This window comes from Oncorhynchus mykiss, chromosome 25, assembly GCF_057628025.1.
Source record: "Oncorhynchus mykiss isolate SJ-2025 chromosome 25, ASM5762802v1, whole genome shotgun sequence".
NCBI lineage: Eukaryota > Metazoa > Chordata > Actinopteri > Salmoniformes > Salmonidae > Oncorhynchus > Oncorhynchus mykiss.
This window is the reverse complement of record NC_143046.1, coordinates 2,424,333-2,438,089: the sequence shown is the minus strand read 5'-3', so window position 1 is coordinate 2,438,089 and position 13,757 is coordinate 2,424,333. Positions and strand designations below refer to the sequence as shown.

General features: G+C 48.0%; 1 protein-coding gene across 29 annotated transcripts in view; it reads right to left on the bottom strand.

The window, feature by feature from the left end:
* Positions 1–13,757, bottom strand: part of LOC110504448 (uncharacterized) — a 74,046-nt gene that overhangs the window by 26,947 nt on the left and 33,342 nt on the right. For 8 of the 29 annotated variants that reach the window (XM_090221179.1, XM_090221180.1, XM_090221175.1 and 5 more), the window contains 10 exons: positions 13,553–13,720; positions 12,266–12,507; positions 10,945–11,130; positions 9,685–9,850; positions 7,952–8,024; positions 4,714–4,838; positions 4,424–4,588; positions 3,952–4,184; positions 2,042–2,227; positions 467–632 (listed from right to left, as the gene is read on the bottom strand). In XM_090221179.1, coding sequence (XP_090077305.1) covers positions 467–632; positions 2,042–2,227; positions 3,952–4,184; positions 4,424–4,588; positions 4,714–4,838; positions 7,952–8,024; positions 9,685–9,850; positions 10,945–11,130; positions 12,266–12,507; positions 13,553–13,720 — 1,710 coding nt within the window. The remainder of the gene's footprint in view (positions 1–466; positions 633–2,041; positions 2,228–3,951; positions 4,185–4,423; positions 4,589–4,713; positions 4,839–7,951; positions 8,025–9,684; positions 9,851–10,944; positions 11,131–12,265; positions 12,508–13,552; positions 13,721–13,757) is intronic. The other 21 variants (XM_090221176.1, XM_090221183.1, XM_090221184.1 and 18 more) reach the window with 7 other exon arrangements.

Genomic DNA, 13,757 nt, shown 5'->3' with positions numbered 1-13,757 from the left:
ACTGCTAATACTACTACTACTGCTACTTCACCATGGGCTCTACTACTACTGTTACTACTACTACTACTACTACTACTACTGCTACTACTACCACTACTGCTAATACTACTACTACTGCTACTTCACCATGGGCTCTACTACTACTACTACTACTGCTAATACTACTACTTCACCATGGGCTCTACTACTACTGTTACTGCTACTACTACCACTACTGCTACTACTACTGTTACTGCTACTACTACCACTACTGCTACTACTACCACTACTGCTAATACTACTACTACTGCTACTTCACCATGGGCTCTACTACTGCTACTACTACTACTACCACTACTGCTAATACTACTACTGCTACTTCACCATGGGCTCTACTACTACTACTACTACTAATGCTTCTACTACTACTACTCCTACTATTCCACCTTCACCATGGGCTCCACTACTACTACAACATGTCTCTCACCGTCGACCTGGTGTGGTTTGAGCTTAGTGACCAGATTGCGGTGAACCTGCACCATGGGCTCCTTGGTCTCCTCGTCTTCATCCAGCACCAGCTTGGTTGTGATTGGATGAGCCACGGAGGACGCCTCCTCCACCACGAGTACCTGGTCGGGAGGGACATATAGAGTCTAGTCTAAAAGCATTACAGTCTGCACATAAAAATACATATATTTATTCTGCTGGTTGGGACAGGTTATGTTCCTAGGAGTATAGGGCAGCTGGTTGGGACAGGTTATGTTCCTAGGAGTATAGGGCAGCTGGGAGACTGTGCTGCTGGTTGGGACAGGTTATGTTCCTAGGAGTATAGGGCAGCTGGGAGACTGTTCTGCTGGTTGGGACAGGTTATGTTCCTAGGAGTATAGGGCAGCTGGGAGACTGTTCTGCTGGTTGGGTTCCTAGGAGTATAGGGCACCTGGGAGACTGTGCTGCTGGTTGGGACAGGTTGTTATGTTCCTAGGAGTATAGGGCAGCTGGGAGACTGTGCTGCTGGTTGGGACAGGTTATGTTCCTAGGAGTATAGGGCACCTGGGAGACTGTGCTGCTGGTTGGGACAGGTTATGTTCCTAGGAGTTTAGGGCAGCTGGTTGGGACAGGTTATGTTCCTAGGAGTATAGGGCAGCTGGGAGACTGTTCTACTGGTTGGGACAGGTTATGTTCCTAGGAGTTTAGGGCAGCTGGTTGGGACAGGTTATGTTCCTATGAGTATAGGGCAGCTGGGAGACTGTTCTACTGGTTGGGACATGTTTAGTTCCTAGCAGTATAGGGCAGCTGGTTGGGACAGGTTATGTTCCTAGGAGTATAGGGCAGCTGGTTGGGACAGGTTATGTTCCTAGGTGTATAGGGCAGCTGGTTGGGACAGGTTATGTTCCTAGGAATTTAGGGCAGCTGGGAGACTGTTCTGCTGGTTGGGACAGGTTATGTTCCTAGGAGTATAGGGCAGCTGGTTGGGACAGGTTATGTTCCTAGGAGTATAGGGCAGCTGGTTGGGACAGGTTATGTTCCTAGGAATTTAGGGCAGCTGGGAGACTGTTCTGCTGGTTGGGACAGGTTATGTTCCTAGGAGTATAGGGCAGCTGGTTGGGACAGGTTATGTTCCTAGGAGTATAGGGCAGCTGAGAGACTGTTCTACTGGTTGGGACAGGTTATGTTCCTAGGAGTATAGGGCAGCTGGGAGACTGTTCTGCTGGTTGGGACAGGTTATGTTCCTAGGAGTATAGGGCAGCTGGTTGGGACAGGTTATGTTCCTAGGAGTATAGGGCAGCTGATCTTCTAGTCCACAAGCATTCAAACCTTAATACTAAGGAAATGCTAAGCAACTTCCACTCTATTCAAAGAGCCCATTCAGTACATTGATGTGATCACCGTGGAAACATGGCATAGCTGGTACCATGCTCTTATCTGAACCACACATTCATCTGGCTCCTTAGCGAACCATCAGGCAGAAGGAGTAGTTGACTTATTGATAGACTGAGTCTAACTTCATTTCCATCCCATTAGCAGATGCCATGACAACAGCGCACAGACAGTTGACTTTTACCTCTCTGAGTTTCTCCCTGAGCTGCTCCCTCTCAGCGATGCGTCTCCTCCTCTCCTCCTCCTCCTTCAGGGCATCCCTCGTTTCCGTCCTCAGCTTGTCGTCCTTGAGGATTTTTCTGATCTTCTTCCTCTGTCCTTTAGGAGTGTCTCCATCCTCCTTCCCCGAGCCGTCCTCTCCTGACCCGCTCTGGAGGAGAGAATGAGGGTTAACCTCTAAACTTCAACCTCCAGGGGTCAACTGACCAATCCAATCACACATTGTGTGTGACCTATGATGTGGTAACAATCAAACATCGACAAATCAATGAATTCCAGACCAAATTCACAAATATAGAATTGAAAATCCTCTCCTTCCCTATACCTTGTCGTCAGATGAAGAATCCTGGGCCTCCACTCTAACCACTAGGCTATCCTGCCGCCCCTCCACTCTAACCACTAGGCTACCCTGCCACCCCTCCACTCTAACCACTAGGCTACCCTGCCTCCCATCCACTCTAACCACTAGGCTACCCTGCCGCCCCTCCACTCTAACCACTAGGCTACCCTGCCGCCCCTCCACTCTAACCACTAGGCTACCCTGCCACCACTCCACTCTAACCACTAGGCTACCCTGCCACCCCTCCACTCTAACCACTAGGCTACCCTGCCGCCCCTCCACTCTAACCACTAGGCTACCCTGCCGCCCCTCCACTCTAACCACTAGGCTACCCTGCCGCCCCTCCACTCTAACCACTAGGCTACCCTGCCACCCCTCCACTCTAACCACTAGGCTACCCTGCCGCCCCTCCAGTCTAACCACTAGTCTACCCTGCCACCCCTCCACTCTAACCACTAGGCTACCCTGCCGCCCCTCCACTCTAACCACTAGGCTACCATGCCACCCCTCCACTCTAACCACTAGGCTACCCTGCCGCCCCTCCACTCTAACCACTAGGCTACCCTGCCACCCCTCCACTCTAACCACTAGGCTACCATGCCGCCCCTCCACTCTAACCACTAGGCTACCCTGCCGCCCCTCCACTCTAACCACTAGTCTACCCTGCCGCCCCTCCACTCTAACCACTAGGCTACCCTGCCACCACTCCACTCTAACCACTAGGCTACCCTGCCGCCCCTCCACACTAACCACTAGGCTACCCTGCCGCCCCTCCACTCTAACCACTAGGCTACCCTGCCACCCCTCCACTCTAACCACTAGGCTACCCTGCCGCCCCTCCACTCTAACCACTAGGCTACCCTGCCACCCCTCCACTCTAACCACTAGGCTACCCTGCCTCCCCTCCACTCTAACCACTAGGCTACCCTGCCGCCCCTCCACTCTAACCACTAGTCTACCCTGCCGCCCCTCCACTCTAACCACTAGTCTACCCTGCCGCCCCTCCACTCTAACCACTAGGCTACCCTGCCTCCCCTCCACTCTAACCACTAGGCTACCCAGCCACCCCTCCACTCTAACCACTAGGCTACCCTGCCACCCCTCCACTCTAACCACTAGGCTACCAAGCCGCCCCTCCACTCTAACCACTAGGCTACCCTGCCGCCCCTCCACTCTAACCACTAGGCTACCCTGCCGCCCCTCCACTCTAACCACTAGGCCACCCTGCCGCCCCTCCACTCTAACCACTAGGCCACCCTGCCTCCCCTCCACTCTAACCACTAGGCTACCCTGCCACCCCTCCACTCTAACCACTAGGCCACCCTGCCACCCCTCCACTCTAACCACTAGGCTACCCTGCCACCCCTCCACTCTAACCACTAGGCTACCCTGCCTCCCCTCCACTTTAACCACTAGGCTACCCTGCCGCCCCTCCACTCTAACCACTAGGCTACCCTGCCGCCCCTCCACTCTAACCACTAGGCTACCCTGCCGCCCCTCCACTCTAACCACTAGGCTACCCTGCCTCCCTATACCTTGTCGTCGGATGAAGAATCCTGGGCCTTGATGAGGCGCCGTTTCTTCGTCTGGGCGTAGCTCCTCTCCTTCTTCTTCTTCTTCACGGAGGAGCGCGTGGTCCTCCTGTGTCTACTGCCTTCCTTCTCAGACTCCGACAACGATTCCTTCTCACTGATCTCCTCACTAACTCCTGACTCACTGCTGCTAGCTGATTCCTTAAAGTCTGAGTCTGCTGAGTCATCACTATCCACTGGAGAGGTGGAGGGAGGAAGAGGGGAGGAGAAGACAGGGAGAGGAGAGGGAGGAAGATGAGGATAGAGAGAAAGGCGGGAGGTAGAGTTGATTGAAAACAGTTTGCAGAGTAGGACTTCTATTCTGTTCCAAAGGTGTTAATACACAGGCCTAGAAAGACCAGGCCAGCTAGAGACCAGGCCAGCTAGAGACCAGGCCAGCTAGAGACCAGGCCAGCCCGCCAGACAGCCCTTGTACCTTTCCGTCTGGTCCTCTTGGTCTCCTTCTTCTTCCCTTTGCTGGCTGGTTTCTCCTTCGCCTCTCCCGACTCCACTTCGTACAGCGTCAGTTGGTGGCGACGCCCCACACTCGTCTTCACGTCCACATCAGAGCCAGAGCCCCCTTCATCATCATCATCGTCGTCTGTTGAGGGGAACAAGCAGTTATTTCTACATCTAGTCTACTGACATAAACCATTAGTGGTGGAAAGAGGCACTGCAGAATCACTGTATCAACGAGTATGAAATGAAAAAGTGAATGTAGCTCACCCTCCTCCTGCTCCTCTCCTCCCTTCCCCTTCTTCTGTTCCTTCTCTTCTCTGTCCTCGTCAGAGCTCTCCTCTGCTCCTGAAGAGTAGTTAGCCTTGATCTGGGCCAGCATCTTCTTGGCAATTCTATTGAGGAAGAAATTTAAATCAATGTTATTTGTCACATGCTCCGAATACAACAGGTGTAGTGAAATGCTTACTTACAAGCCCTTAACAAACAATGCAATTCAAGAAATAGAGTTAAGATATTTACTATAATTATAACAAGGCTATATACAGGGGGTGCCGGTACCGAGTCAATATGCAGGGGTACAGGTTAGTTGATGTAATTTGTACCAGAAGGTAGGGGTAAAGTGTTTATGCATAGATAATAAACAGCGTGTAGCAGCAGTGTAAATACAGCCTTTCAAAGCACTTCATGGCTACTGACGTAGGTAGTCATTTAGGCAGGTTACCTTCGCTTTCTTGGGCACAGGGACTATGGTGTATCTGCTTGAAACATGTAGGTATTACAGGCTTGGTCAGGGAAAAGTTGAAAATGTTAGTTAAGACACTTGCCAGTTGGTCAGCGCGTGCTCGGAGAACACGTTGTGGTAATCCATCTTGCCCAGCGGCCTTGTGAATGTTGACCCGTTTAAAAGGTCTTGCTCAAATCGGCTACGGAGAGCGTGATCAAAGTCGTCCGGAACAGCTGGTGTTCTCATGCATGCTTCAGTGTTGCTTGCCTCGAAGAGAGCATAAAATGCATTAAGCCCGTCTGGTAGGCTCGCGTCACTGGGCAGATCGCGGCTGGGTTCCCCACTGTAGTTGTAAATTGTTTGCAAGCCCTGCAACATCCGACGAGTATCAGAGCCGGTGTAGTTGGATTCAATCATGGTCCTGTATTGAAGCTTTACGTGTTTGATGGTTTGTCTGAGGGCATAGCGGGATTTCATATAGGCGTCCTTGAAAGCGGCAGCTCTAGCCTTTAGCTCAGTGCGGATGATGCCTGTAATACATGGCTTCTGGTTGGGATATGTACGTACGATCACTGTGGGGACGGCGTCGTCAATGCACTTATTGACTGAGTTGGTATACTCCTCAATCCCATTGGATGAATCCTGGAAAACAGTCCTCTAGCGTAGCATTCGCGTCATCTGAAACTTCCGTAATGAGCAAGTCACTGGTACTTCCTGCTTTAGTTTTTGCTTGTAAGCAGGAATCAGGAGGATAGAATTATGGTCAGATTTGCCAAATGGAGGGCGGGGGAGAGCTTTGTATGTGGAGTAAAGGTGGTCTAGAGTTTAAAGTACCCAGCCAGCAGGAGCACAGCTTATTCTTGTTTGCTTATGGCCTTATACAACTTGCTGAGTGCAGTCGTGAACGGTACCGTTGTCATCATCTGACACTAATTAGCATAACGCAACGGACATAAATCTTCCTAGGATATATTCCTATTCATGAAAATCACAAGTGAAATATATTGGAACACAGCTTAGCCTTTTGTTAATCACCCTGTCATCTCAGATTTTCAAAATATGCTTTACAGCCAAAGCTAGACAAGCATTTGTGTACGTTTATCGATAGCCTAGCATAGCATTATGCCTTGCTAGCAGCAGGCAACGTTGTCACGAAAATCAGAAAAGCAATCAAATTAAATCGTTTACCTTTGATGAACTTCGGATGTTTTCACTCACGAGACTCCCAGGTAGATAGCCAACGTTAATTTTTTCCCAAAATATTATTTTTGTAGGCAAAATAGCTCCGTTTGGCTGAGAAATCGACCAGAAATTGCGGTCACGACAACGCCGAAAAATATTCCAAATTAGCTCCATAATATCGACAGAAACATGGCAAACGTTTATAATCAATCCTCAGTGTTTTTCAAATATCTATTCGATAATATATCAACCGGGACAATTGGTTTCTCAGTAGAAGCGATTGGAGTAATGGCTACCTCTGTATTTTACGCGAGAATTTCTCTGGGAGCCTCATGTGACCACTTGCGCAATGAAGTCGCCTACGGGTATTTTTCAACATAAATGCGTAAAACTACGTCACAATGCTGTAGACACCTTGGGGAATACGTAGAAAGCGTAATCTGGTTGATAGGGCATTCACAGCTCAATGGGGACGCATCGGAACGCAGGGCTTTCAAAAGATGAGTCACTTCCAGATTGGATTTTTCTCAGGCTTTCGCCTGTAACATCAGTTCTGTTATACTCACAGACAATATTTTTACAGTTTTGGAAACTTTAGAGTGTTTTCTATCCTAAGCTGTCAATTATATGCATATTCTAGCATATTGTCCTGACAAAATATCCCGTTTAATTTGGGAACATTATTTTTCCAAAAATGAAAATACTGCCCCCGAGTACCAACATTAAAGTACCCAGCCACCAGGAGTGCAGCATATTCTTGTTTGCTAATGGCCTTATACAACTCGCTGAGTGCAGTCTTAGTGCCAGCATCGGTTTGTGGTGGTAAATAAACAGCTACGAAAAATATAGATCAAAACTCTTGGTAGATAGTGTGGTCTACAGCTTATCATGAGGTACTCTACCTCAGGCGAGCAATACCTCAAGACTTCTTTAATTTTAGACATCTTGCACTAGCTGTTGACAAATACACACCACCCTCGTCTTGCCGGGCTTAGCTATTCTGTCCTGCCGATGCACGGAAAACCCAGCCAACTGTATATTATCCATCTCGTCGTTGAGCCACGACTCTGTGAAACATAAGATATTACAGTTTTGAATGTCCCGTTGGTAGGCTAGTCTTGAACGGAGCTCATCCAGTTTATTCTCCAGTGATTACACGTTGGCCAATAGGAAGGATGGTAGATGAGGATTACCCACTCAGACAAATTCTCACAAGGCACCCAGATCTCCACCCCCTATACCTACATCTTTTCTTAACACGAGTTACGAGGATTTGGGCCGTTCTCAGAAAAGCAGTACATCCTTTACGTCGGACTCATTAAAAAGTCTTTGTCCAGTCGAGGAATGTGATCGCTGTTCTGATATCCAGAAGCTCATTTCGATCATAAGAGAAAGTAGCAGCAACATTATGTACAAAATAAGTTACAATGTGAAAAAACACAAAATAAAACAACTGGTTAGGAGCCCGTAAAACAGCAGACATCCCGTAAGAAAGTAAAGGAAATAAGAAAAAGGATTGAAGGATGTTCGTCAGCTGGTTGAGAAGCATGCAGTTCAGGACATATTTGGTTTGTCTTGAATGAAGATACTTTTAAATACCTGTTCTCAGGCTCATCATCATCGTCCTCCTCATCATCGTCCATCTGGGAAGCGTCATGGTTACCTTCATCTCCTTCAGACACACAGAGAAGGGTCAGGGGTTAGAGACCGTGTTTTCCCATAAGAGACGGATGTCAGTTACATTTTCCACTTCAGATAAACTAGGATACTTTTCATTTAAAAGTCTTAGTTTGCCAGTCTGTCAGACCGTCTCCTGCTATATAGAATAATATGCATCTGCTAGCCATCTATTGATAGGATAGTCCTGTCCGTCACAAAGAGAGAGATGACACGTCCCGCCCCCAGGTAACACGTCCCGCCCCCAGGTACAATTTCTGCACACTGTGGTTGCAGTTTAATTTCCTTACAGAGCTGGTGAATTAGAATGTAACGTAAATGGTCATGACAAGTGAAAATCCACTTGGCCTAATTGTTTTCTGGCACATTAATTTTCTTTGTACCTTTCACATAGCAAGCCACGCGGAGTCACGGCGTTACGGTAGTCTGTTTACTGTGCTTTGACAACTGACCAGCAAGTGTTGACTATTTTATAAAAGGTGTAGAACTGAATAAAGTTGATCTCCTATACGCCTTTGCCGTTTATAAATCATGCAACGTGGTTATATGTCCATGGTATTGCTAGGCTCGTCGCTAAACAGCCTCTCGCTAGGTTCACCTTAAACAGCCTCTTGCCAGGCTACTGCTGCTACTGTTACTACTGCTGCTGTTACTACTGCTGCTGTTACTACCACTGTCGCTATTGTTACTACTACTGCTACTATTGTTACTGCTACTATTGTTACTACTATTACTACCACTACTACTGCTACTATTGTTACTGCTGCTATTGTTACTACTATTACTACCACTACTACTGCTACTATTGTTACTGCTGCTATTGTTACTACTATTACTACCACTACTACTGCTACTATTGTTACTACTACTATTGTTACTACTATTACTACCACTACTACTGCTACTATTGTTACTACTACTATTGTTACTGCTGCTATTGTTACTACTATTACTACCACTACTACTGCCGCTATTGTTACTACTACTGCAACTACTATTGTTACTGCTACTACTAATGTCACTACTAATGTTACAACTACTACTATTGTTACTACTACCACTACTAATACTACTGCTATTGTTACTATTGTTACTACTACTATGATTCTTACTACTGCTGCTACTACTACTATTGTTACTACCACTGTTACTACTACTACTGTTACTACTGATACTAATACTACTATTATTGTTACTACTACTGTAACTACTACTACTACTACTGTTACCACTAATACTACTACTGCTGCTACTCCTACAACTACTGTTGCTACTACTACTACTACAACTACTGTTACTACTACTGTTACTACTGTTACTACTACTGTTACTACTACTACTATTATTACTGCTACTACTATTGCTACTGCTACTACTACTGCTATTGCTGCTACTACTACTACTACTACTACTACTATTATTACTGCTACTGCTATTGCTACTACTACAACTACTGTTACTATTACTACTACTACTACTGTTACTACTACTACTGCTGATACTACTACTACTACTACTACTACTACTGTTACTACTACTACTGCTACTTCACCATGGGCTCTACTACTACTACTACTACTAATGCTTCTACTACTACTACTCCTACTATTCCACCTTCACCATGGGCTCCACTACTACTACAACATGTCTCTCACCGTCGACCTGGTGTGGTTTGAGCTTAGTGACCAGATTGCGGTGAACCTGCACCATGGGCTCCTTGGTCTCCTCGTCTTCATCCAGCACCAGCTTGGTTGTTATTGGACAAGCCACGGCGGTCGCCTCCTCCACCACGAGTACCTGGTCGGGAGGGACATGTAGAGTCTAAAAGCATTACAGTCTGCACATACAAATACATACATTTATTCTGCTGGTTGGGACAGGTTGTGTTCCTAGGAGTATAGGGCAGCTGGTTGGGACAGGTTATGTTCCTAGGAGTATAGGGCAGCTGAGAGACTGTTCTGCTGGTTGGGTTCCTAGGAGTATAGGGCACCTGGGAGACTGTGCTGCTGGTTGGGACAGGTTATGTTCCTAGGAGTATAGGGCAGCTGGGAGACTGTTCTGCTGGTTGGGACAGGTTATGTTCTTAGGAGTATATGGCAGCTGAGAGACTGTTCTACTGGTTGGGACAGGTTTAGTTCCTAGGAGTATAGGGCAGCTGGTTGGGACAGGTTATGTTCCTAGAAGTATAGGGCAGCTGGTTGGGACAGGTTATGTTCCTAGGAGTATAGGGCAGCTGGTTGGGACAGGTTATGTTCCTAGGAGTATAGGGCAGCTGGTTGGGACAGGTTATGTTCCTAGGAGTATAGGGCAGCTGGTTGGGACAGGTTATGTTCCTAGGAGTATAGGGCAGCTGGTTGGGACAGGTTATGTTCCTAGGTGTATAGGGCAGCTGGTTGGGACAGGTTATGTTCCTAGGAGTATAGGGCAGCTGGTTGGGACAGGTTATGTTCCTAGGAGTATAGGGCAGCTGGGAGACTGTTCTACTGGTTGGGACAGGTTATGTTCCTAGGAGTATAGGGCAGCTGGTTGGGACAGGTTATGTTCCTAGGAGTATAGGGCAGCTGGTTGGGACAGGTTATGTTCCTAGGAGTATAGGGCAGCTGGTTGGGACAGGTTATGTTCCTAGGAGTATAGGGCAGCTGATCTTCTAGTCCACAAGCATTCAAACCTTAATACTAAGGAAATGCTAAGCAACTTCCACTCTATTCAAAGAGCCCATTCAGTACATTGATGTGATCACCGTGGAAACATGGCATAGCTGGTACCATGCTCTTATCTGAACCACACATCCATCTGGTTCCTTAGCGAACCATCAGGCAGAAGGAGTAGTTGACTTATTGATAGACTGAGTCTAACTTCATTTCCATCCCATTAGCAGATGCCATGACAACAGCGCACAGACAGTTGACTTTTACCTCTCCGAGTTTCTCCCTGAGCTGCTCCCTCTCAGCGATGCGTCTCCTCCTCTCCTCCTCCTCCTTCAGGGCATCCCTCGTTTCCGTCCTCAGCTCATCGTACTTGAGGATTTTTCTGATCTTCTTCCTCTGTCCTCTAGGAGTGTCTCCATCCTCCTTACCCGAGACGTCCTCTCCTGACCCGCTCTGGATGAGAGAATGAGGGTTAACCTCTCAACTTCAACCCCCAGGGGTCAACTGACCAATCCAATCACACATTGTGGCCAATGATGTGGTAACAATCAAACTTTGACCAATCAATGAATTCCAGACCAAATTCACAAATATAGAATTGTTTAGGAGTAAGGAGAAAATCCTCTCCTTCCCTATACCTTGTCGTCAGATGAAGAATCCTGGGCCTCCACTCTAACCACTAGGCTATCCTGCCGCCCCTCCACTCTAACCACTAGGCTACCCTGCCGCCCCTCCACTCTAACCACTAGGCTACCCTGCCGCCCCTCCACTCTAACCACTAGGCTACCCTGCCTCCCCTCCACTCTAACCACTAGGCTACCCTGCCGCCCCTCCACTCTAACCACTAGGCTACCCTGCCGCCCCTCCACTCTAACCACTAGGCTACCCTGCCGCCCCTCCACTCTAACCACTAGGCTACCCTGCCTCTCCTCCACTCTAACCACTAGGCTACCCTGCCGCCCCTCCACTCTAACCACTAGGCTACCCTGCCACCCCTCCACTCTAACCACTAGGCTACCCTGCCGCCCCTCCACTCTAACCACTAGGCTACCCTGCCGCCCCTCCACTCTAACCACTAGGCTACTCTGCCACCCCTCCACTCTAACCACAAGGCTACCCTGCCACCCCTCCACTCTAACCACTAGGCTACCCTGCCACCCCTCCACTCTAACCACTAGGCTACCCTGCCTCCCCTCCACTCTAACCACTAGGCTACCCTGCCGCCCCTCCACTCTAACCACTAGGCTACCCTGCCACCCCTCCACTCTAACCACTAGGCTACCCTGCCGCCCCTCCACTCTAACCACTAGGCTACCCTGCCTCCCTTCCACTCTAACCACTAGGCTACCCTGCCACCCCTCCACTCTAACCACTAGGCTACCCTGCCACCCCTCCACTCTAACCACTAGGCTACCCTGCCACCCCTCCACTCTAACCACTAGGCTACCCTGCCACCCCTCCACTCTAACCACTAGGCTACCCTGCCACCCCTCCACTCTAACCACTAGGCTACCCTGCCACCCCTCCACTCTAACCACTAGGCTACCCTGCCACCCCTCCACTCTAACCACTAGGCTACCCTGCCTACCTTGTCGTCAGATGAAGAATCCTGGGCCTTGATGCGGCGCCGTTTCTTCTTCTGGGCGTAGCTCCTCTCCTTCTTCTTCTTCACGGAGGAGCGCGTGGTCCTCTTGTGTCTACTGCCTTCCTTCTCAGACTCCGACTCCTCTGACGACGACGATTCCTTCTCACTGATCTCCTCACTAACTCCTGATTCACTGCTGCTAGCTGACTCCTTAAAGTCTGGGTCTGCTGAGTCATCACTATCCACTGGAGAGGTGGAGGGAGGAAGAGAGAAGAGAAGACAGGGAGAGGTTAATTAACCTCTTGAAGCTAGGGGGCACCATTTTTATGTTTGGAAAAATAACGTTCCCAAAGTAAACAGCCTATTTCTCAGGACCAGATGCTAGAATATGCATATAATTGACAGATTAGGATAGAAAACACTCTAAAGTTTCCAAAACTGTAAAAATATTGTCTGTGAGTATAACAGAACTGATATTGCAAGTGAAAACCCTGAGGAAAATCAAACCAGGAAGTGGCTTCTATTTTGAAAACTCCATGTTAAATAGCCTGCCTTTGCTCCATTTTAAAGGGATATCAACCAGATTCCTTTTCCTATCGCTTCATCAAGGTGTCAACAGTGTTTAGACATAGTTTCAGGCTTGTATTTTGAAAAATTTGCGAGAAAGATAACATCGCTTCATTGTATGGCCGGGTGCCAGACAAACGGAGGTATTTTGGATGTAAAAATAATCTTTATGGAACAAAAGGAACATTTATTGTGTAACTGGGAGTCTCTTGAGTGAAAACATCCGAAGATCAACAAAGGTAAACGATTAATTTGATTGCTTTTCTGATTTTCGTGACCAAGCTACTTAATGCTAAGTGTACATAATGTTTTGTCTAGTGATCGATAAACTTACACAAACGCTTGGATTGCTTTCGCTGTAAAGCATATTTTCAAAATCTGACACCACAAGTGGATTAACACTAAGCTGTGTTTTGCACTTGATGAATATATATAAATGAATATAAATATTTGTAGTAATATTATTTGAATGTGGCACTATGCAATTCAGCGGTTGTTGATGACAATTATCCCGCTAAAGGGACGGGGAAAGAAAGAGGGGAGAGAGAGAAAGGCGGGAGGTAGAGTTGATTGAAAACAGTCATCAGTTTGCAGAGTAGGACTTTCATTCTGTTCCATAGGTGTTAATACACAGGCCTAGACAGACCAGGCCAGCTAGAGACCAGGCCAGCTAGAGACCAGGCCAGCTAGAGACCAGGCCAGCCCGCCAGACAGCCCTCGTACCTTTCCGTCTGGTCCTCTTGGTCTCCTTCTTCTTCCCCTTGCTGGCTGGTTTCTCCTTCTCCTCTCCTGACTCCACTTCGTACAGCGTCAGTTTGTGGCGGAGCAGTCGGTGGCAACGCCCCACGTCCACATCAGAGCCAGAGCCCCCTTCATCCTCATCGTCGTCGTCTGTTGAGGGGAACAAGCAGTTATTTCTACATCTAGT